We start from the raw sequence: 25,185 nt of genomic DNA on the forward strand, positions 1-25,185 counted from the left end.
AGTGTAATAGTGACACGAATTGTTAAAACAACGACTGGTTGTGTTACACTCCACAGCGCTCCTGAGCTGCTTTCCATGAAGCCACTTCATTATTTTTTCCTTCCTGCTGCTACAAAGTTGATGCATAACTTTAACCGAGCTACCAAAGGGGGATTCTTCGTGGGGAATTGAGCCAGAGAAGTCCCAAATGGAGGGAACTAAATGAAAGGTTGTTGCATATCAAAGGGATACTGTTTATTACACTGACAAATGTGTTTTAGGCTAACAAGCATCAAAATATGGTATTGCCATGAATAATTATAAAAAGGAAACTAAAAAGCGACCATTCCTGTTTAAAAATGTACCGAGTGAAAACATGATGAGCCAAAAAAAGAGGGTAAACAAAAGATGTGATGGGAAATGAAAGGAAGAGGAAGACAAAAGGTGAAGAAGAGGAGTTAAAGGACAAGAGGGAGATAAAGAGATAGACAAAAAGGTCAAAGAGAGATGGACTGAAAAGACAGCGAGTGAATAGAAAGGGTGGGAAAGATAAAGAGAGATGCGGGTGAACGGAGGGAGAGAGAGCTGACAGTGAAGGGTGACGGTGATTGATGGTGACATTCTTCAGGTCTTCGAGGAGATGAATGTTTAATGCCGTGACGTTGCAACTGTGCCCCAGTACGGTAAATAATGAAACAACGATAAACAACAAAAGCTACAGCCAGGCTCAATGAGCTCCCCTAAGCTTTACAGCCGACATAAAAACTGATTAGCAAAAAGAAAATTATATTATTGGTTTGTTTATCTTATGTTTTCTTAATTTTGTGTCGATGCGTTTCAGCAGCAGGCCTTTTAGTACAGGAGTGCAGTGGGAGTGGATGAGAATAGCATCTCTATAGATCATAACAGAAATAGTTAGATATTACACAGCAGCGTGAGGGCTCTTAAACTCACACACAGCGATGCACCTACGAGTACATAGTCGTCGAACAGTCATGGTCTCGAACACACTTTGAAACCCACTTCTTCTCACATGCTCTGATGCCTCGCCCACACATGGGCGAACACACACTCCCACTGTGCTCCTCCTGATAATGGGGTCTTACAACACACTGTAAAGTACACCATTGAGGCTCTACCTGGCTGATGCACATGGATGGAGTTTTGCATATACACACACTAACCAAATCCTGGAAAGAAAAAGAAAGAAAAAAAAAAAGTACTCAAAATAAGTGATTGATAAATGCCGCAGTGCTAAAATGAAATGAGTTTAGGGAATAATTGATGGAGGAGGGAAAAGCTGAATGAGGCAGGGACAGGGGAGATTTAAGGAAAGGGGTAAAGAGAAGAGAATAAAAGAGGGCGAGAGAAGAGCGGAAATGGAAGCTGTCAGCAAAGGCAATAGAAGGACAGAGGTAGAGGGAGAATAAGCAGGAAGACAAACAGAGTGACATTGAAGAGAGATAGGTAGAAAGTGAGGAAAAAGTAGAGCAAGAGACATAAAAGTGTGATTTAAGTTAATGACATGTCACTGACTGACTGCTTTATGTCTGCCTTTATAGGCCTGTGTAGGGCATTATCACATTCCCCCTGGCAGTGTGTACCAGTGTGTGCTTGTCTACGTGCAGGGAAGGAAACAAAAGATACTGCATGACCATTAGCAAGATATGTCTTGGTTATAGAGTATTTCTTTTCTGCAGATTATAAACATTTTTTACAGAAACTGCGGCAAAACAGTTTGTTTTTTTCCCTCCATGCACCTCTAAAGTATCAAACTCTGTCATCCCTCTTCACAAAAGGCAAACTTAAACTGCTAAGATTTAGCATATGAAGTCTGGGTTTTTTCTCAGGCTTGTGATGGATTGCAGAAATCACGAGGCAACAGAGATGGGCAAAATACGGGGAAATGGCCAAAAAACGTGTTGAATGTGTTCTCGCTGCTGAGAGAGGCTGATATATAATGCAATTTTGGGTGTTAAAATAGAGTAAAAAAAATAGGCGATAGGTAGACAGGAACAAAGGCAAGATACCTGATATATTCCACATCCCTGTCTCTCTCGATCACACACACACACACACACACACACACACACACACACACACACACACACACACACACACACACACACACACACACACACACACACACACACACACACACACACACACACACACACACACACACACACACAAGCAGTATCATATTGTTTCAGTGTGATTGTGATTGGTGTGGGTGCTGAAATAGCCCTCCTGGATAAGAGCATATCTGTCCCTCTCAATGGCCACTACGGTGGCTGCAGAGAGGCCCTAACCTAATAATGATACAGTCGAGCTGGGACACACAGACCCACACACATACACACACAGACAGACACACAGACAAACACACATACACACACACACACACACACACACACACACACACACACACACACACACACACACACACACACACACACACACACACACACACACACACACACACACACACACACACACACACACACACACACACACACACACACACACACACACACACACACACACACACACACACACAGAGAGAGAGACACACACACACACACACACACACACACACACACATTGCAACTCTTTCTGTCTTTTTTACCGTTTCTATACGCACAGACACACACACAAACACAGACAGTCTAATTAAGTTTTATCTATTTATAGTATTGAGCTGATTATGCTGGTTGAAATCGTGTTTGTTTGCCAGGGCTGCAGATGAAAGCTGAGAGCCTGTTACTCTCTGATGTTATCACCCACACATCACACTCTAGTATTATTCTATTAGGACTGAGTGTGTGCATGTGTGCATGTGTGTGTGTGTGTGTGTGTGTGTGTGTGTGTGTGTGTGTGTGTGTGTGTGTGTGTGTGTGTGTGTGTGTGTGTGTGTGTGTGTGTGTGTGATCTGTGAGTGGGAGACAGAGAAGGGGATATGTATATGAAAGAGCGAGGGCAAGAGTGTGAGGGAACATGAGGATGGGTGTGCTCTGTGAAAGTGAAAGACAGAAGTAGATGAAAGCAAAGTAGGGATATAATTATGAATAAGATAGATGGATGGACAATTTATAGTAATATTTATCATTAGATGATATAAATGAAAAGGGAAAAAAAACAAACCCTTTCACATTTGCGAGTTCTTTTCCAGGGAATGTTTGTTTGAGTTATTTTTGCCATGACCCACCTTCTGACCCAGTGTAAAAGCCAGTATATCACGGGTACAAAACTTGGCAAAATGACTACTGTGTTTTCAAAAGAATCCCATAAGGAGACGGACCAAAAGAAAAGTCTGAGAAACCGAAAATTTAGATGCTTCATCTTTCTTACCCGTGATCTGACAGCCGTAAAGCTCGAAACGCATTGCGATGCCGGTCTTCCACGTCTGAGGTCTGATTCGTACAAAGCGGGCCAGAACTGGCTGCGGGATCCGATTGAGAACCACCTCAGTAGCATCAGTGTTGGCATGGAAAACCTGTAGACATAGAGGAACAGAGACATTTAATAAGACCTCTTTGTTATCCCAAGCAGGAGAGTGAATGTGGGACCTCTGTGTAGATAATGGATTAATCCTAATATAGCAACATCATTTATTTGCATCTATATACTAAATATAAATGTACAACTGTTCTCTGCAGAAAAAATTTTATAATTAAAGGCAAGGTCAGAGGAGTTTACCCTCATAAAGTTCCCCAAAGAGACACTGGACCTGGAGGTTAAGAGCAGTTTCAGCTTGTTAGTCAGTTGGTTGATCAGTTGATCAGTTTGTCTGTTCACCACTTTGGTCCAGACTCAAATATCTAAACAGCAATTGAATGGATTTTCATAAAACAATGTATCTAAATGACTTTGGTCAGTTTATTTTTGTAAACTTTAAATTTTACTCCACTACATTTCTGAAATAAAGTGTATATTCTTTTACTCCAAAACATTTTCCCCAGGTTTCTATGTTTCTACAAAATGAAACCTGAAGAAATTTGATAGCCTGATGAGACTGCACCAAGCAGGTTTGGTGAATCCGAAGTCCTAGCTTGCAAGCTTGACCATCAGTAAATCACCTTAATGTGCAAGTGCTCTCAAAGCCCAGGTTAGGTTTCTGTTTCCATTCAAGCTCCGGCATGGCAGATACTAGCAAACTGAGAATACATCATCATAATTAAATAACTTTAATCCTGATTTTCATTTGTAGCTAAAGAGGCCCCAGTTCAACAAATGTTAGTGTCTCTTTGAAAGAATAAACTTTGAAATACTGACCACTTGCTTTTATTTTTAATACTTGAGGACAATTATTATTATTTAAAAAAATAATACTTTTTATACTTATGTACAGTAGCCTTATTTTAAGATTTTTACCCAAGTAATTTTCAAACAGGTGATTTGAACTTTTACCAAAGTCCTTTTCTGGTAAGAATTCTGGACTTTTGTAGTGTAGTGTAACTTTCAGGGAGTCTACTTTATACACCACATGTGTTTTCTTGACAATTGCTGGATGGACCGCCCTGAAATTTGGTACACACATTCACTCAGATTTGTGTCTAAGTTTATGTGTTACTTAACCATTGTTAGCACCATGTTAACAAATATAACCCAGATGGTGACACAGTGAACTATATATCTCATAAAAATCACTTTGTTCACATTGTTTTTGCACAGCATTACGATGTTTGCTTCAGAATTAGCTTAAAGCCCCACTGTTCCCACAGTAAGTCATAGAGCCGTTAGCATGGCTGATTACTCATTACCCAGTGGTAAACTGTTTCACTAAAAGAAATTTAGGGTTAAGTGGAAAAAATAATGACCCTTAAAAAAAAATAGTTCAGCAAGCTGGGAAACAGAGTTATTTGCTTTCTTTTCAAGCGTGGCACAAAAACATAAATATCCGATATCTGTGAGTTAGGTATGAAGGTGGCATCAGAATGTGTTCCCATGCAAACATGACATCGGGGCTAACAAGGCTCAGTCCACAGTTGTTATTATTTACAACAACATAATTGAGTAAAAATGATTACATATGGTGTGTGTTCACAAAGGAAGGAATGAGTGCAAAGGTTTACTTACACACTCACACACTGTCAGTCTGAGGGCATGCAATGTGTAATAAATCAAGGATGTAAGTGTGTGGGAGAGCATCCTCTTCTCACGTCCCCTTGACTCAACCGCACACACAGGAAAACATCTTTACTCCCTCATGAGTGCTGTCACCCCTCAATGCACACACACACACACACACACACACACACACACACACACACACACACACACACACACACACACACACACACACACACACACACACACACACACACACACACACACACACACACACACACACACACACACACACACACACACACACACACACACACACACACACATGATATTCATTAATAAACTGCTTCCAGACACCACTGTCTTACACACATACACACACAGACTGTCTTTCCATCCTCACACAGTCCCCTCCGAGCTCACACACACGCAACACACACACACACACACACACACACACACACACACACACACACACACACACACACACACACACACACACACACACACACACACACACACACACACACACACACACACACACACACACACACAGAATGATTTCCTGTGAAAACACACAATAATACATATAAAAGGAAATTGAATGCAAGTGCACATGTCCAGAAGCACTCTTTTTGTCTCTTGACATCAAGACTTTATATACTTATATTTCCTTGTCTGTCTGACAGAGTGTCACGTCTCCCTCTCTCTCTATCTCTATCTCTGCAACAGTCATCTCTGTTAGGCTCTCCACAGGAAAACACAGCTGGGCTTCTGCTCCTCTCCCTATCATTTCCCTCCCTCTGCGCCTCTCTATTTTCCTCTTTGACATCTCTCTCTCGCTGCCGTGATGATATACTGCTGCAGGTTTAAGGAAGAAATCCATGCAAAAGAAAGAAGAAGGTTGTTTTCCCTCTGTGACTCTAACACTCTTTCTATTATGTTACATTAGTACTGAAAACACATTATGGTGTGTTTATTACAGAGCAGTAAGTCTTATTCAACAAAGCCAAAGGCCTTGCAATTACTTGCTTGGATACGCATTTATAGATGTTTGCTTTGTTTTAGGTGTGTGTGTGTGTGTGTGTGTGTGTGCATCTCTTTGTGTGTAAATTTACAATTTCATTCTGGTTCTTGATCCATTAAACCACAGGAACCCGTCAGGGGTGACAAAATATGGATGAAAGGAGTTTCTCACTTGCAGTAACAGAAGCAGGCCACTGGGCCAGCTGGGAATTGAACCCCTGACCCGGTGCGTGAATGACACAAAGTCATCCCCAGTGACTTCATGCTCTTACAAAAGGACTTCATACTAAAAACTGTGACCAGTTAAATGATGGAAAAATGCCTAAAGGCCACAAAAGACTTAATGGGATTGTGGCAGCAGACTGTAATTACAACTGTGTGTGTTTGTCAGTGTGTGTCGGCGTGTAAAAGTGTAATTATGAAGTCTCACTCTGAGGAGTTGTTGGGCCTGGCGGGTGCTTTCTGATTTCCCTTGGTACACACTGAAACATTTCTTCAACACATGTACACACCCACATGCACACATACACTCGTTTATGTATAGGTAGCCTACATAAGAGTGTACATAGTTGACTACATGCATGAGTCTTTCTGTGCACATGTATGTTTGCCTAACCCTGGTGCTGTGCTTTACAAGCTCTTAACAAAGTAGTGTGTGCATGAGTGTGTGTGACAGGCTTCTCAGAGATGTATACATGTTGTCCTTCAACATGAATCTGGCATCTGCCACCAAACGCAGTTGAAATTGAAGCTAGTTGTAGCTTCCAATGTTGTAACTGTTTTTTCACGATATATCAAACAAAATGAGATCTCTTCGGTAGCAGACTTAAAACAGAAAACATCGTCATACCGAAAGAACACAATCTTCAATTTTCCTTGACTTCCAAAACAACATAACCGTTTTAAGCGCCTTCTATAGGACAAACACATCCTTACACTTAAAGGCAAAATAGTAATTTGAGCGATGACCAGAGACAGACATACCGCATCTTCATCGGCATGGTAATGATAATAAATACTTAGTTAACTTTGTGACACATCACAGTTTGGTTAGGTTTAGGATAGGACAAGCTCATAGTTTAGTATAAATACCTACATTTATTTCTTACGTTCTGTAAGTTAAATACATTGTGTAAGTTAAGATAAGTCAGTGCTCACTTTTGTTTTCACTCGGGAAATGAACAGCGGTCTCTTGGGGGAAAATCCTGTGTTTGATCTATCCAACAACCCCAAACTTTCCTCCATACTCGAATTTGATAATTCTTTATGGTGCCTCACCTGACTTCCTCCAGTTTCCTCATCCTAATTATTATGACCACTAGAGGTCACAGTAAACATAAATAAAGGTTGTTTGAAAATCTGTCAATAACCGACCTATATTGACGTTTTCAGTGAGACAATGGGCTCGGAAACATGAAAAAACAAAAACCAGGAACGATTACTGTCAAAGGTCACCACCTCACATGTTTTTGCACACTTTCTGGCAAATGTGTTATCATTCCTGTAACAGCTCCCAGGTTGTGGCTCTTCAGTGAGAATCCAGAGAGTAGATGTAAGGGGATACGTAGCATCCCTGAGGTCGTACACTCCTAAATTCACTGTTAACAGTTGCTGGCTAAAATGCTTCAATAACAATCAGCTAATGGCCTACACCTGCAACTCAGCTCAGGTTAGGAAGTGGTGTGTGTGTGTGTGTGTGTGTGTGTGTGTGTGTGTGTGTGTGTGTGTGTGTGTGTGTGTGTGTGTGTGTGTGTGTGTGTGTGTGTGTGTGTGTGTGTGTGTGTGTGTGTGTGTGTGTGTGTGTGTGTTTTGAGAGTCTGTCTGCGTTAGTTAATGGTCCGATGTTTCCACCAATGTGAGGAGACAAGGGAAGCTGACACCAGGAAAGGTGTAGGGTGAACAGATGATTACCTTTTACACTTCTGTCTCTACCCCCTCCTCCCTTTTTCTCACACACACATACACACAAAAACAAGTAAAAATGTCACTTAACAAAACACCGTGAAAAAGTTTAAATGATGCTTTAATCTCTCAGTGAAGTTCAAAGGTGACGGACGTGAAGTGAATTAATTTACACACACACCTGCTCTACTGAATAGCTGAGTGCAGGGTAGCCGATTCTGGTTTGCCGGCACAAGTCAACATATCGGATCTAGTGTATAACTACAGGAAAAGCGAATGACAAATGAATATGTTCCCCTCATGGAAAAGCGCAGAACAGGTATGCGAGTGTGTGTGTGGCCATGTCGTAAGCCTGCGGGGCCACAGTCAGTCAGCCACAGAGGACCAGTGCAGACATGCTGAATTATTCAAATGTCCGTGCTGAGTGAGTTATGTGTGTGTGTGTGTGCATCAAGTTATAAAATAGTAAAGCACTCCCACCATCCCCCATCTCCTCTCATTTCATCACACAAGGACGAATACATGCACACACACACACACGCACAGACTTCAGGGAAGCACCTGCCGCTGACAGGTGAATCCAAGTGTGTGTGACAGTACAATACACAAATCTCAGACACAGAATGACACACATTTATAATATCCCTCTTTGTCCCTTTTCTCTCTTTTCCTCCCTGCTTTTCTTTCTTCATTTGTCACAAACTCTTTTCTCCCGGTCTCCTTTGACCCTGCCCTCCTCCTCTGCCTCTCCCTAACCTCGCAGCCTTCCTCTCTCTTCTCAGTCGCTTTATTTTCTTTCCCCTCTCCTGACATCCTTCCAGGCTGTGTTGCTGAGACCTCTGATCTATCCAGAGGGATTTGTGGTCAACACCCTTGTCTGTTATTCTCATTATTCCCCCTCTCCTTCTTCCCTCCGTTCATCCGTCCATCCCTCTTTCTTTTTGCTCCATGATTCCCCCATGAACGCTTCTTTCCCCTTCGTCTGCCTCTTTCCTTCACTCACTTGTTCCCCTATGAACCTGCCTGTTCTCCCTCTGGTTTTCCACCTCTTTTCCTCCCTCTATACTGCTCCGTTTCTCCTCTCTCGCTATCTGTTCAACGCTTGACTACTTAATCTTTCACTTGGTTTTTTTTCCACTTCTTCTTTTGCCATTTTTTTTCTCAGCTTTCCTCCCATCACGATCCCTCTCCTTCCCTCCCATTCCACCCACGTCTCCCCCCTCCATCCCTCTCTCTCCATCCATCCTCACTCCCACAGATTAAAGTGGGAATAGGAGGTTTTGGTCTTGGCTGAGGTCCAGTGTTGTAATGGCCACAGACAGGTCTGCCTGCAGCAATTCAGGAGGGCTACGTAAAGACATTTGTACCATGTCAAGTTTAAATGTAGCTATCCACAAAAAGTCCCAAACTGCTCGAGACAAAGACGGAAACGGAGACATTATTTCTTCACCCGAGACCTGGGGTCACTGAAAATAGCTGCTTTTCTCTTGTCATGTGCTCGGCCCCCTATAACTAGGCCCCATGGGCAATTTTGTATCAATGAATAGAATAAAAGATATACAGATAGCATTGTATTTTTTTGCTGGCCGTATCTGTCAGTATGACGCAGGAACAAATTATGTATAAATGTTACTTTCTCTTTTCTGCCCAAAAAGTTCCTACACGTTAACATATATTCCATATGTCCCATCTGGTTCACAACAGGCCTTTAATGACATTATCAAATACATTACAGATCACACAAATCATCGTGATGCTGTGTGACAGCAGCGCCGCCCCTCTGGGCTCGATCCCAGATGTTTAAATCCAATGTGTGTGTGTGTGTGTGTGTGTGTGTGTGTGTGTGTGTGTGTGTGTGTGTGTGTGTGTGTGTGTGTGTGTGTGTGTGTGTGTGTGTGTGTGTGTGTGTGTGTGTGTGTGTGTGTGTGTGTGCACAGTGGCTGCTTTATTAAGAGCTACTTATCTGAGACAAATGTTAACATACAGTAAGAAAGAGAATGTAAACATAAATCTGTCCACATACATGCATGTGCTGTGTTTGTATGTGTCTTTGCACCTATGAACAAGCATTGGTATGTTTGCATTAATACATACAATGTTGTGCTTATAGTTTTCTTTTCTTCTATCCATGTGGCTCCCATAAATTGTTGTCCTCCTTTAATCCCTCCTGCTCATAAAACACTAATTCAATAATTGTTTCAGCTTAACACACACACACACACACACACACACACACACACACACACACACACACACACACACACACACACACACACACACACACACACACACACACACACACACACACACACACACACACACACACACACACACACACACACACATACTGAACCATTACTGTAGCCAAGCACAAAAAGTCATTTGTTTAAGCAGCATAAACGTGCCTGTCTTTTTCATGATGACTTTCTCAGAGACCTACGGGGAGAGGGAGAACAAAATGATGTAGTGCTGCAGGAGGGAAAAGAGGAGAGACAAAAAAAGAGTGCAAGAGTGGAAGGAAAGAGTAAATGAAGATTTGACGAGAGTGAATGAGGAGACAAGGAGGTAGAAATTGATTGATGAAGAGATTTTGGTTGAAGTAGTGAAGGGGTGAGTGAATGAAAATGTCAAGGAAGAGATGAATGGATGAATGGATGGATGGATGTACAGTTCAAAGCAGGTTCAACCAGTTAACAGAAAGGGGTCAGGGCATTTCTGTATATCCGTAGCATGAGAAAAAAGCTACACTTTCTCAAAAGTATGTTGATAAATGAGCCTTTCATGTAGATTTAATTTGAGACAAAAGAAAAAATATTACATACTTAAACACTGATCCCTGCATGCAGTGATCCAGAATCTGCTCCCAATTATGAAAACTATTTCCTTGAATCATCCTGTGAATGCAGACGCAGCATTTTAAACACTAAAACTAAGGTATAAAACACTCTGCCAAAAGATCTTGGCCAGCGCTGGTGAGTGATTCATGTCTTTCTTGCATAAAAAAAAAAAAAAAAACACTCTCACTCTTACACCCTGAAAGATGATAGAGACAGTCAGCATAGCAAGGCCGAAGCTGAGTGGACATCTGAGGTGTGTCAACTGTGAGAGGACATCAGGCACCAAAATGCTGACACTATTGTTTCATCATCAGATAAATAACCATCACACATGGCATTTTTTCCTCATTTTTTTCTGTTCTAGCTTCACTCGGCATCTTTTATCTCTCTTGCACCATGACATAAAGACCACTCTGTATGCATGTATACTTTATAATTATACTGTATATCTGGTTAATATCCATGATGCACCAACGAGACAATGACATACAGTAGTGGTTTAAGTGCAGTGACTGACAGCCAGGAGCTGAACCATCAGCTTACTGCACAGACTGACATACAAGGGAGCCAAATGGCTGAAAAGACCCTCACCAGTTGGTTTGAGTGTGTATCTATCTGTTTGTGTGTGTGTGTGTGTGTGTGTGTGTGTGTGTGTGTGTGTGTGTGTGTGTGTGTGTGTGTGTGTGTGTGTGTGTGTGTGTGTGTGTGTGTGTGTGTGTGTGTGTGTGTGTGTGTTCTAATTTGACGCTGCTGATTTATTCTAGACCCCTCCTCCTCAAACACACACATTCATATGCACACATTCGTCTTCTCTTGGTATTCAGCTCGAAGCAGCTTTCCAGGGTTATGAGGGAATCGAGGGGGATTATAGGTGGTGACTCCAACAACGAACCTCAAAACATTGTCATTAATCTGCTTTGCATATTGGATTTTGACTGTTTCGTAGCCTGATGTCGGCGTCCTGTGAAACTCAGCACATGACTGACAATACAACTAAATGGGCATTAAATTGACTGATTGTTCAGTTGATCCCCTTTTTAACTGAGTGCCGAGTCTTCTTTTTATTGTACAAAAGATGCAGTTTATTCCTGCAAATTTATTCCTGCATACTGCACCAATTAAATGACCAAAATTAAAACAATTTTTTTGTATGAAGAAATAACTGTTGCCTAAGCTTGATAGATGTAAACATGACTGAAAAAGACATTCACTTCCCCTGCCTCTTTCCTCTACCATCCCTCAATATATATATTTTTTTATTTTCTATGCTGTTTTATCCATTTATCATTTTGTGGGAGTTGGCTTTCACTATAAGCCTTATGGGATCTGCAGTCCACAAAGCAACCCCAGATGGTTAGACTGAATCTCCGGTTTCTCTCTCGGAGCAAAATACATACATCTGTGAGTGTGTGCATGCATTAGCGTTCATGAAGGAATAAGAGTTTATGGCACAAGGCTAGACGTGGCGTTAGACCGCAGGACAAACATGTGTGACCACGAGCAGTGGGAGGACGGCTGTGATGGAAAAACCAGCCACAACCAGTGGAATGCTCTTTTACTTTAATTAAAGTTCCAACCATTAAGTCTCTCGGTGCAGCCTGCTTCATTTCTACCTGGCACCCCCCAGACATATACTCACTGATGACATATCATGCCTTAACACCGCTGAGAGAAACAGCTTAGAAACCTCGCAATCAGGTCGACACCAGGCAGAACTCGGACCACAAAGTGACACAAACCAGATTGGATGCGAAAAGCAGAATGTGCAGTGTAAATGTAGTTGCATACAATGATGTAAGGTATCACTCGGAGCTCAGAGACCTGCGCTGTTTCTGGCTCGGTCATAAACCCTTTAAATGAAGCCAACTGAATGGCAGTGGAACGGCTGTAATTGCAGACACCGGTTAAATTTCGGGCTTGTGGTCAAAGTCTTGCTGCATATATTCCATCTCGTATTTCTCTCAACCTCTTCCTCGAGACTGCATGTTGAGGCATGCGTGTCACCTAAAATAAAGTTTCTCTAGTTGCGCCTGACCGTTTTGCAGCTCCTCCCACTTGTGTTTGTGCCTACCTTATGGTTCTTGCCATGTCTGTAGACCATCCAGTCCTCTCCATTAGTGCTGACCTCCAGCTTGAATGTGGTAACATGGTACGCCTTCTGAGTTTCCTTCGAAATGGCGCCCTGTGTGGCGATACCAGTTAGCACCTTCAGAGTATGGAGGTCCACCTGTTAGTAGGGAAAGAGGTTTATTTATATATTTTATGATAAAAAAAAACAAAAAAACATTAGAGAATGCAAAAAGAGAACAGATCATTTAGTTAGTTTCCGAAGGAGTATAAAAACGCAGAAACAGAGTGACCCAGGGCAGCTTTAACAAAAAACAACTATTAGTACTAAAATATAGAAATAGTTAAAAAGGAAAGAAAAAGCTGACTTGTCTGTTAAAGAGACAGATTCAGAGACATTTCCTAACCTTACCTATCAAATTGTATTCCTATTTCTTATCTCAAACATTTTAAACCTGCCAGAATGTCCTCATCATTAAGGTCCTTTAAGTATAAAAGTGGTTGAAAATGGACAAACAAAATCATCACACAAATATTCACCTGAACTTATCAGCATCCATCTCCCACCTTCAGGCCTTTCCTCCCCTCCTCGTCTCCTTCTCTCTGTTTCTCCCCTTTCTGTGTCTCTCTCTCCTGACAGATCGATAGTAATGACCTGGGGCTCATTTTAATTTCCTCCCATACAATAGCTATAATCACCTCCCCATCCTGATTGTGGATGCTACGCTACGTGTCTGGCATGCTGCTGGCTGTGTTGCGTTATACGTGGACAGCATTGAGCCGGCTGCTGGCTTCACCCTCCTTAATTTCAAGGTCCCTCAAGTAGATAGACATTTGTTTTGCACTACGGAGCCCAAAATGAGTAGTCCAAACAGAACAATGCAGTGATCAAAATAACAATGGAGAGTAAGAAAAAAAAATATTTGTATAGACTCTCTCAATATGCAAAGGTGCATTACAAAACAAATTCTCAAAATTCAGTATTATACAGAAAAACGTGATATAACCACGCTTTGGCGCTTTTGTGTTTGTGTGACAGTTACACATTTTGAAAGGGCAAAACTTACATGTACGTAAATGTCATGTCACGCGGAATCGTGCCCAATGTCCCGGGTGGCTTGGTGGTGTTAGTCACAGACTGCCATGTAGGACGATGAGGTTTGAAACCAGGAATTGACAAGGGTTTTGTTGAGTTGTTTTTTTGTTTCCTAACGCCAATCATGTTTGTTTTTTTCCCTAACTCCAACCATGTTGTTTTTCCGAACCCCTAACCACGTGTTTTGCATTTAAGTTTCATTTTCCTGTATATCACATGGCTCTACGCATGCAGTAGGTTCCATTTTTGTCCAGTACAGGAAAACATGTAACTGGCACACCTATAAAGCGTGTCTATTTCACATTTTGCCATGATACCGGGTTTTAACACTGCTAATGAAGAGCACCAGTGAGAAGGAACTGCTGGGTTGTATTTATAAATATCAAAAACTGCAGGTCTGAAAATACCAAAAGTAAAATATAATCTGCATCACTAAAACCTGAAATAGAAGCATAATCTAATCAAACTTTAAGTCAAACAATATTTTTGAGGATTATAGTATTAGTTCCAAATCAGGAACATAGCACACCTGCTCATGTTTAATATGAGTATTACACATTTTTTTTAAGCTCTCTGGATGTAAGACAGACAAATAGTGAACAGGAGGTGAGAAAGGTTCCACTGGAGGTTATAACATTTATTCTCCTCCATCAGAGCTGTTGAAACCTGTAGATTAATCAGAACTTGTTGTGTGTCTGCTGAGTGAGTGTGTGCTGTAGTGTGTCCCACTGGGGTATAGTACAAAACACCGGGGGAGGTAAAATGCTGCGTTTGTTATCTGTCAGAGAGACAGGTGTTTTAGATTACCTCCAACACACACACACACACACACACACACACACACACACACACACACACACACACACACACACACACACACACACACACACACACACACACACACACACACACACACACACACACACACACACACACACACACACACAAACACACGGCTGCACCAGTAGGGCCAGACACAGATCCAGCAAGACAACTAATCGATAGTCCGGAACCGAGAAGAGATGGAGGGATGAAGAGTAAAGGAGAAAGAGGGAGAAAAGGAAAGAAGGAGGTGAAGAACAAATGAAAAAGAGAGAAAAGAGAGAGAGAGAGATGCTAAGTGAGCCTTCCCAGAGAAGGTTCCTCATCAATCACTGAGCTGTTAGAATAACGGAGCCACCAGCGCTCACATCATCAATCTGCACCACACTTCAGTGAACCAGGCCAGAATACTGTAGAATAGAATAGAGTAGAATAGAACAACATCACATACATGCAGAAAAAGTGCCCTAAAGGGAGATTTAAACCACACACGTGGCTCTTGAGTCAATTTGGCAAAACATGAATGCCTGAGCTGAGACACACACACACACACACACACACACACACACACACACACACACACACACACACACACACACACACACACACACACACACACACACACACACACACACACACACACACACACACACACACAGTCATAAGACACCGCGGGGTGCAAGATGCAAGAAGGAGAGGCACGTTGGCATTTGTGACAGCTGTTTGTCAAGACAGAAGCTATTGCGCGCGCGCACACACACACACACACACGCGCACACGCGCGCGCACACACACACACACACACACACACACACACACACACACACACACACACACACACACACACACACAGACACACACAGACGTATGTAGGGGCCGTGCTCTCTGCTAGGTGTTAACGCAGGGGAACAGCTGAGAGCCTCCAAGGGACACAACGACCCAACCACAACACCAGCGACTGGAGAGAGGCAAGAAGACAACATCTCAACCAACTGTGAACCATTTTAATGTAAAGATCTGATGCGACACAAACACTAAAATCCGAATCATGGGTCTTTCAATTGGTTGAAGATTTCATACCAATTATGTGAATACCAGGAAAAACAGTTAAAGTCTTTTAACAGTTAATTTGTGTTGTGTGAGTTGTGTCATGTCAGCTACTTTTGAGAGTGGGCTGGACGGAGTGAGCTGTCAGCTGTAAGAGGTAAGACAGGAAGGATGTGAGACTGATGGGATCTTGGCCTTGTGCTGCCTGTTGGCCACAGTCCCTTCCTGTGTTTTTCTGGGCCACAGCCCTGACCCCTGACTACAGCGAAGATCTGAACTACTGCTTCTATTCCACATCTGTCTGATTCTGACATCGGTCCAGGAGATGAGGAGGAGATGCTGCCTGTTCATAAATGATCACCCACAGATGCAGGGTTATAACATGGCAGTCATGAATAGTCTCTGTATCCAGCCTTGAAAGCCATTTACAGTCCTGTTCGTAAATACTGAATGACAGAATATATTAGGCTCTTTTCCAGTTAATTGTGTAAGAAAATCAGGATAATTGAGAATAATGTAGGACTTACAGCTGACAGACAGACCAGTTAGCAGACTATAAGGGACAACTAAGGCCAGTAGAAACTTGGAAGGGGTTATAATGTAAGGGTTCACAAGATATGGTAAATGGTCTACACTTAGAGGATAGGACCTTTTTAACTAAGTGGTTTTAAAGCGGTTTACAATTTGTGCCTCACATCCATCCCTTCATACATCAATGGCGGCAAAGCTGCCATGTAAGTTGTTTGTCTGCCATCTGTAGCAACTTGAGGTTCAGTGTCTTGCCTAAGGAGGCTTCAGCATGTGGACAAGAAGACCCAGGGATTGAATTGCCGACCTTACAATTAGTGAACAACCAAACTCTACCATCTGACGCCATCACAGAAGCACCAATTCTCTGATTAAGAGAAACAATCAACAAATAAAAACAATATTTCTGCAACAGGATATACTTTCTTCAGAACTTGTGTTTTGCATGTCGATCATGGATTACTATAAATTGTATCACTTAAAATAATTTAATAAATAGGCAAATCCATGTTTGATCGGATCTCAACTAGTATACATTTGCTACCAGTAAAGAAGTAGATTTCTGTGGGGGTCATAGTTCAAACAGGTTTTGGTATAAAAAAAAAAAAAACTAGTTGCCGGCTCTCAAAACTGGCCTTAAAACCATAGATGCATTCAATAATGGCCTATTGGTGAGATTTTTTTTTGGAGATATTTTACACTGTTTATAAAAAAAATGCTGCAATGTTTCTACCTTTTAAATCTCATTAGGGAATTCAGATAAGTCCCTGTAGTTTCCAGCTAGATATAGTTAAGGACAAAGCACACTTGAAACAAAGACTATAACCCTGAGAAGCTCCTAAAAGCAAAAAAACAAAAACAAAAAAAACTAAAGCTGTGAACTGGCTTTGTTAGACTATCGCGACATGATAACCAACAAGATAATCGGTTGTTTACGGAAGGTGTCTGAAAAGGGCTTCCCTGACTGCTCCTTTCTGTCGACGGGGTGAATGAACCTCATCTTCCTCTTTCCCTCTCTCCCCTACACAGCCTCATAACTCAAGCTCAGCTCGGGGTTGGCACAAAGTTGGCACTGTGTTAGACTACAGGAAACAATGGCTTACCCCGGCATCTGGCTGCTAAACCTTTGTTAGCACTACACCTCCCACTCGCTCTGTGTCACTCACTCGCTATCCCACACACACACACACACATGCGCGTGCGCACACACACACACACACACACACACACACACACACACACACACACACACACACACACACACACACACACACACACACACACACACTGACACAAATATATCCATGGTAGAGTTATTATGTGTGACATGTCAACACAAGGAAAATATGGTTTTCAAACAGGAGTGCAATCTGTTTTTAGTTTAGGCAGAGTCAACTTCTTTTTTTCTTAAGAAATATGAATTGTGTATTTAAGAATTAGGGTGAGGAATTTGTGCCCCATACTGAGAATAGTGTGAATAGATTAAACTTGACAGAAAGTTTGAGGAACCCTATGCTAAAACCTACTTTGTTTACGCCACAGCTTCAAGTTTCTAAATTACAGGTGAGGACAAACCCGTACCTGTATGTACTCCCTGTTGCTGTCTTCATTGGGCGTCCACCCGTTGTCGTTGTAGTTGAGTCGTGCCTGACGAGGCAACCAGTGATCATCATAGAAGCTTGAAGATGCAGTGATCTGGTCGTCTGTGATCTTTCCAGACTCCATACCGAACGCATTACTACAGTGGAAAGCTGAAAGAGGATAGAAGAAGAATATTGAGGGTTTTTGACCAAAATTCCCTTTTCTTTTTAATAATTTCAAAATAAAACATGAACTACTAACTGAAACTTACTCTCACTGACTTCCTTGTGTGTCATGTTGTATCGAGCTGAGAAGCCATCCTTAGCTACAGCCATGTCGGTGTGGAAGGACAGAGAGAGAATCCCAGTAGATGATTGGATCTCAGGAGGCACCCTGGTCCCGCAGTATCGACCAATCAGAGGACCCACTGTTAATGAATGCAGAATTATTAGATTAGATCAAATTCAACGAGCAATTTAAATATGTCGCCATTTATTTGTTTTAACTCATGAAAGATTACTCATTCAGGTGTAAAGTCTATTAATCTTTCACTTGTTTGTGAATCCCTTAACACTCACATTTGTTTATTTATATCCTTGGTTACTTGCATTGTTTTCCCTCTCTATCATTATCTGTTTCACTCCTTCCTCTGCTGACATCTGCTCATCACTCCACCTCCTCATGTCTTCACCTCTCTTCCCTTCATCTATCGTCTCTATCAGTGGACTGGACACGGTTTTACAGTGTGTACTAAATATATATATATATATATATACAGTATGTGTGTGTGGATCTAAGTGATTCCTCTACTGTCTTCTTCTCTAATACCATAACTTGTATATGTCAACACAAACAGATGAGTGTGATTTAGAGCCCTAGGGTGTGTGTGTGTGTGTGGGGGGGGGGGGGGGTGAGTCAGGGCACAGATAGTGGATTCATCTTGCTACTCCCTGCTCCTGTCTTACGCACACATGAGGAGGCCTGTGGAGGAGGAGGAGGAGGAGGAGGAAGAAGAAGAGGAGAGAAAATAGCCAGCAATCGATCAGTTGTATTGATTTTTTTCTTCCCTTTTGGAATAGGCGGATATTTGAAATAGGGCTCTTGAGCAAATAATGGTAATAATTTTTTTCTTGAAGGTGGTGAGGAAAATAAAAACAGGTAGAAAAAAAAAGAAGAGAGTCCAACAAATGCAATATACTTTTAATACTTAATATTTACAATAAAACTTTCAGACCAGATTCTTCTCATTTCCATTTCTTTAAAAAATATGGACTGTGAATAAGTGACCTCCATTTAGGATGGATGGGTTTGAAGTTTATCAGAGGAGATAAAAACTGAACACAGAGATACTCAAATGTACATTGGAGCAAATCTTTTAAAAGTTCTAGCTTCTTTTAAGTTTTCTCTTTCTTATCTCGTCTCCTATTTGATTTCTTGTCTAAGTAAGTGATCCTCCTCTCCCCTTAATTTAAATAAATAGATTTTTAGTCCAGCTTTCCATCTCTCAACATCTCCCTCCTTCCCACTCATTTAACCTCACACTATAAGAAACACACCCAGCCTCTCTCTTTTCCTGCTAGACTTTTTCCTGTCCTCTCTTCCTGTGGACGACTTTATACTCCTGCAAAGGTCAAAACTAAACATCCTTCACCTCTGCCTCTCACCCAGTAATTTTCCTTCCCTTTTGACCCTGCCCACTTCATTTCACCATCTTTCTTGTAAGTCCATCACTCAGAGCCAAATACTTTTTATTGCGTTTTTTTCGTCACCTATCTCCTTTTACAGAATGAGTAAAGATGTTGTGTGATTTTTCTATTATCTTGCGGCTGCCTCCTTTTTCTGTGTAACATATCTCTGTCCTTCATTTGCCCCTTTGGCTCAGTTCACATTTACAGTAAGTTCATAGCAATAAAAGCAGCATTGCCGCTCAGTCTTTGTTTGATGATTTCTAACTGCATTACGTGCAAATGATGTTTCCAGTAAAATTGTCAAATTTTTAAACCTCAAAAACAATGGTTGGTATTTACTGTTGATGGCAAGTAAAAGTATCACAACTACAAAATGGTTAAAATAAAATGGTGTAGGGCAGCAGATATTTATTTATTTTCCAAGCTGTATCTGCATCCCTCTTTCCAATCCCAGTTGCTGAACTCCCCTGGAGTTCTTCTGGCCTTCATTTATTCATACCAACATCTCGTTTCTTTGTTCCAGTCTTCCCAGCAATGAAGACCATTTCGCTGCCCTTCCACTGCTCTTCTGTTTCTCTCTACCTCTTCCATCACTTGAAACTAGATCCAAGGTCTACGAGCCTGAGATTTGTCCTTTTAAACTCTTCCAGTTCTTTCAGCAATGAGACCAGAAATATCCTAACCCTCTACCACTCCTCCTCTCACCTCCCCTCTTTGCTCCCTCTGCTCAGCAACTCCTATTTTATTTTCCCCTTGAAAAGTTATGTGGTTTCTCCACAGTAGGTGCCAGCATCCTGCCTGAATTTAACTTTCATCTACCAACGCAGAACTTCTAAAATAGTTGCTACTCCACCTCAGTCAATAACGATGTAGGCAAGGCAGAGTACGCACACGCGCTTTTCTTTTTCACTCTGCTCTCTGTGCTGACTCTTGACACGGCTGAATTATCATTGTTTAACATCTCCATCAAGATTATCATCAACGCTGTCAACACATTTAGTATAACTGTCACAGATAATGTACAGATTAAACGAACCAAAACCAAAACACATCCAAAGTATGAATGTCGTACCTCCTGGGAGCCCGTCCCACACTTCCAGCCAGTCGTACTTGCAGTCTCCCTCTCCGCCTGGCAGGGGATCGTTCTCCAGGTCAAAGGTGAGGAAGGTGAGGGTGACGTCCATGCTGGAGGGAACGATGATGATGAAGGAGCACTCCAGGTTGTGGGGGTATTTGTCAGGGAAGCCCGGGGACTCAATGAGACCGGAGGGACTGGTGAAATTACGGGAACAGTCTGAACCTGGAACGAAGAAACACAGACAAAACATATTTTAAGATATATGTCTAAGATAGAAATTGTATATTAATAACTTGCCAATGTTGGTTTAACTCATTAGATGGAAAAATAAAAAATGTCAGTGTAAAATTTGTTGGGGAAATGTTGTAGATACCAAAGACATTATACATGTCATTATACTTCAAACTAATTATATTATTCTGGGCAGATATCCAGAGGTGAGGAGGAGGAGGGTGCTTTTAAACTCACAGCCAACCTGCCTCAGTTTCATAACTCACAGCTCTGCTATCTGCTAAGATAAAACTCCAAATTATGTACTGTAAATGCAGAAGGGAACATCTAAATGTAAGTATGCAGTATTTAGAGAATAGTCAGGGCTACTGAGTGTTCATTTGTGTGCTTAAGTAAAAGGAGTTTTACATTAATGCTAATACTTTGGGTAGATACATAAATCAGGAGTAATGTAAATTCAAAATGGCCGTGAAGGGAGCAGGAATAGTTGACATACAGCTGAGTCAAGGTTTTCAACTTAAAAAAAAAAAAAAGAAGCTCATTAAAAAACATTTTCTACACTTTGCCATCGGTACAGACAAATATACAGCAGAGTTGAAAAAGTTGGACTAAGAATATAAAGTATAATGGATGCCAGAGATCCCAAGTTTGAGTGTCTGAAACAGAAAAACGCATCTGCTTGTGATTCAAAAGTGCACTTAGGCCCGACTGTGTATCGCTACCAGCTCCTGGGAAAACGCAGGGGCAGCATCAATCCCAGTATAATCTTTAAGAAAAATCAGCAGACATATGTGAGCGAGAGATGGAAGGAGAGAAACTGAAAAAATATCAGAGAAGGACAGACACACAGCCTGCTGACGGTATCATGGTTGGGTGGTCTGGCAGTTACGAAGAGCTTTAGATATCATCATACGCGCGCACACTCGAGCACACACGCACATGCTGTGACATGACTGTAATACCCTCTCTATTAATACTCACACACACACATTATGGAGTGAATGTGGTCGCACCAACTGGACCATTATTCCAGCCCAGCCAACCATGTATGACACACACACACACACACACACACACACACACACACACACACACACACACACACACACACACACACACACACACACACACACACACACACACACACACACACACACACACACACACACACACACACTGTCTAAGCCTCTTATGGTAACCCATTTCTCTCCCGTCTGTTTGGGTGTCTGCTATTGTGCTTTCATGCTTTGCATGAGTACATGAAGAGAAGTAAGAACACATTAAGAGAGAGAGTGTATTGTGGCATGCAAAGTGGTTTTAAATGTGTGTTTATCTCTGTGAGTTTGTGACAACTTGTGGACTAGATATGTTTCAGTCACATATTTAGTGTGTCTGACAGAACACACGCACACTGATTTTAATCAATACAGCTGCCTATATGTTTGCTAATCAACAGCTTTTGACCCAAAGTGTGTTCTTTCGCTTTGATGCGGTTTATTCTGACTTGCGCAGATTGATTGTGTATTGCGAGCTGTCAAAATGTCACTGAATGCGCAGCAAATACAGACTGGATGAACAGACTGCAGGTGCTAGTAATGTTGCTCTTGTTGCTAGATGGCAGGTGTTGACAGTGCACATCGGAGAAATTGAAGCTCCGAATTTAAAGAATGAATTTAATCTCCATGGAAAATTGCTCATTAGAGCAAATAAGTATGGACAGTTTGTTGACTGACCGTGGACTGACAAGACACTGTAAGATGCATGTATACAGGTTTTTATGTGTGGGACCCTGCTTCTCTTCATTATTTATGCTTTGTCTCTGCTGATAATGAACACACCGTGTCTTTCCTCCTGCTTTCATAGCTTTCAGGTTTACTCTGGAATTTCACCGGGTCATTTGACTGACTTAGGTCAGGTCTGTTACACCAGATATAGTCACAAATGCATTCAATACCATCTACCCATTCTGTTTTGTTTACTAATCTTCATGAAGGTCTCCTCTATGTCTACGTGATCATCCATTTTCCACGACAACGTCTATTTTTAGTGTGTCAAAGATCGTCTCGTTATATCGCTGTTTTTTTCTATCCCACTTTCTCGACTGATTTTCTTGTTATTGTGACCTTCTCCCTCATGCAAAGACCTCAGACGCAGGAAAACACACGCTCACACACAGACACACACTGTCTCTCATGGGGGTCCTCTTGTGTCTGGCCCCCCTGCGGAGTGTGTCGCTGAATAACACGAGTCTGTGTGCCTATGAGTGTGTGTGTGTGTGTGTGTGTGTGTGTGTGTGTGTGTGTGTGTGTGTGTGTGTGTGTGTGTGTGTGTGTGTGTGTGTGTGTGTGTGTGTGTGTGTGTGTGTGTGTGTGTGTGTGTGTGTCTGTGAGTAGAGTGAACGCCTGACCAGTTCTGTTGCCAGCAGCGATTTTATTCTCCTCTCATTACTTCATGTTCATGGACATTGTAAAAACACGTATGCCCTCCTTTCTCCTGTTGTTCTCCGGTCTGTCTTTTCTACAAATTCTTTGAGTGTAACGCCTACCTCCCTCCACCATGTCTCATTTCCTCTTCTATTATCCTTACGTCCCATTTGTTTGAACTGGATAAGTGTGAAAGAAACACACGTTTCAGTTGTAAGGTTTGAGGAATTACGGTGCGTGTGTGTGTGTGTGTGTGTGTGTGTGTGTGTGTGTGTGTGTGTGTGTGTGTGTGTGTGTGTGTGTGTGTGTGTGTGTGTGTGTGTGTGTGTTGCTGGGTAGATCTTGTGCTGTTTCTTGTGGCTCGTTGATCACTTAAATGACATGTTACCATGTAAACATTTTCAATCATCTCAATGGTGAGTGTACAACATTATTCATATAATAATCATACACACATCTACTTTCATTCAAACCGTCTTTAATGACAATGGATTGTTAGTCAGATGAAACCTCCCTCCACCGAGCTCTAACACACATTTGTATACAGACAAAGGAGACTTACTGTAACACACACACACTGCAGGCGACCACACACAGTTCAGCAGCTCCAGTGAAACCACAGCCGCGCTTTTTAAGATGTGTGTTTGGATTCCACCTCAGTTGGAAGTTTGTGATGCTCAAACTCCTCTGACACAACATTTCAGCCTCACCAAAACTAGATTTCTCTTACTGAACTTCCTCCTCAACCAGGTTACCACTGACATATGGAATCAAAATGTCACAAGACAATCACTTTCATATTTCACTAAGTGCAAGCCAGCAGTAAAGATGTAATTCAGGGAAATATCTGAAACTTCTCATGATGGTATGTAGATACAATTTAAGCATCAGTTTACCATTAGTCAAAACTTAATCTGCTTTATCCAAATATTTACTAACAAATCATCCATCCATCCATTGTCTATATCCGCTTTATCCTGAACAGGGTCACGGGGGGGGGCTGGAGCCTATCCCAGCTCACTTTGGGCGAAGATAGGGTTCACCCTGGACATCACGAAAACCTCAGCAAAATGTTGTTATCAGACACCCTATGCCTGTTATAATGCCCATTAATAGATGGAAGTAGTGGAAAATATCTTTCAGGTACATAACCAGAATGTAAGGCCATATTTGTGCTTCAAAAGGGGAACTTTATGCTGTTCTGCAGACAAAAGGAAACAGTTAAATGTTTAAGTTGAAGTTTGTTGTGTGTTTTAAAGGAAATCATGTCTCTATTATTCAGTGCATTACCTCAGTGCACCTTTTGCCTGTTACTAGGTCAGATCTGGATCCACTTTCCTCAATGAAAGCCAGAGGAGGGAGCAGCAGGTGACGTGATTGGTTAAACTGTCTAATAAACTGACTTATAGGGTAGTTGGACAGAGGCGGAGAGGAAGTGCCGAAAGGTATCGGGTAGAATGTAAACAAACAACAGCCGTAATCGGAAGGATTGTCACGAAAGCTTCCACATTACACCGCCTGCTGTGTGTGTGTGTGTGTGTGTGTGTGTGTGTGTGTGTGTGTGTGTGTGTGTGTGTGTGTGTGTGTGTGTGTGTGTGTGTGTGTGTGTGTGTGTGTGTGTGTGTGTGTGTGTGGAAATGTTTGCGTGAATGGGTGGGTGTGGTTGCGCTTTTTATAACCCAAAGAAATTTGTTCACTCTGTGGCTTTATGGGAAATCATTTCTCATTAAGGTCAAAAACTGATGCCCACAAGGTAAAAATTTTAATATCAGATTAATGTTTGTTTTTTGGTTGGGGTTAGGTGTAGGTT

General features: G+C 41.8%; 1 protein-coding gene across 1 annotated transcript in view; it reads right to left on the minus strand.

Moving 5' to 3' along the window:
* Positions 1–25,185, minus strand: part of LOC138621115 (neuropilin-2-like) — a 91,382-nt gene that overhangs the window by 38,363 nt on the left and 27,834 nt on the right. The window contains exons 4-8 of the mRNA XM_069698929.1: positions 20,716–20,943; positions 18,227–18,382; positions 17,956–18,125; positions 12,886–13,041; positions 3,331–3,475 (exon numbers count right to left, since the gene is read on the minus strand). Coding sequence (XP_069555030.1) covers positions 3,331–3,475; positions 12,886–13,041; positions 17,956–18,125; positions 18,227–18,382; positions 20,716–20,943 — 855 coding nt within the window. The remainder of the gene's footprint in view (positions 1–3,330; positions 3,476–12,885; positions 13,042–17,955; positions 18,126–18,226; positions 18,383–20,715; positions 20,944–25,185) is intronic.

The sequence above is a fragment of the Brachyistius frenatus genome, unplaced genomic scaffold, assembly GCF_029030835.1.
Source record: "Brachyistius frenatus isolate BFR_SWC_R1_liver_20210118 unplaced genomic scaffold, ASM2903083v1 Contig_28, whole genome shotgun sequence".
Classification (NCBI taxonomy): domain Eukaryota; kingdom Metazoa; phylum Chordata; class Actinopteri; family Embiotocidae; genus Brachyistius; species Brachyistius frenatus.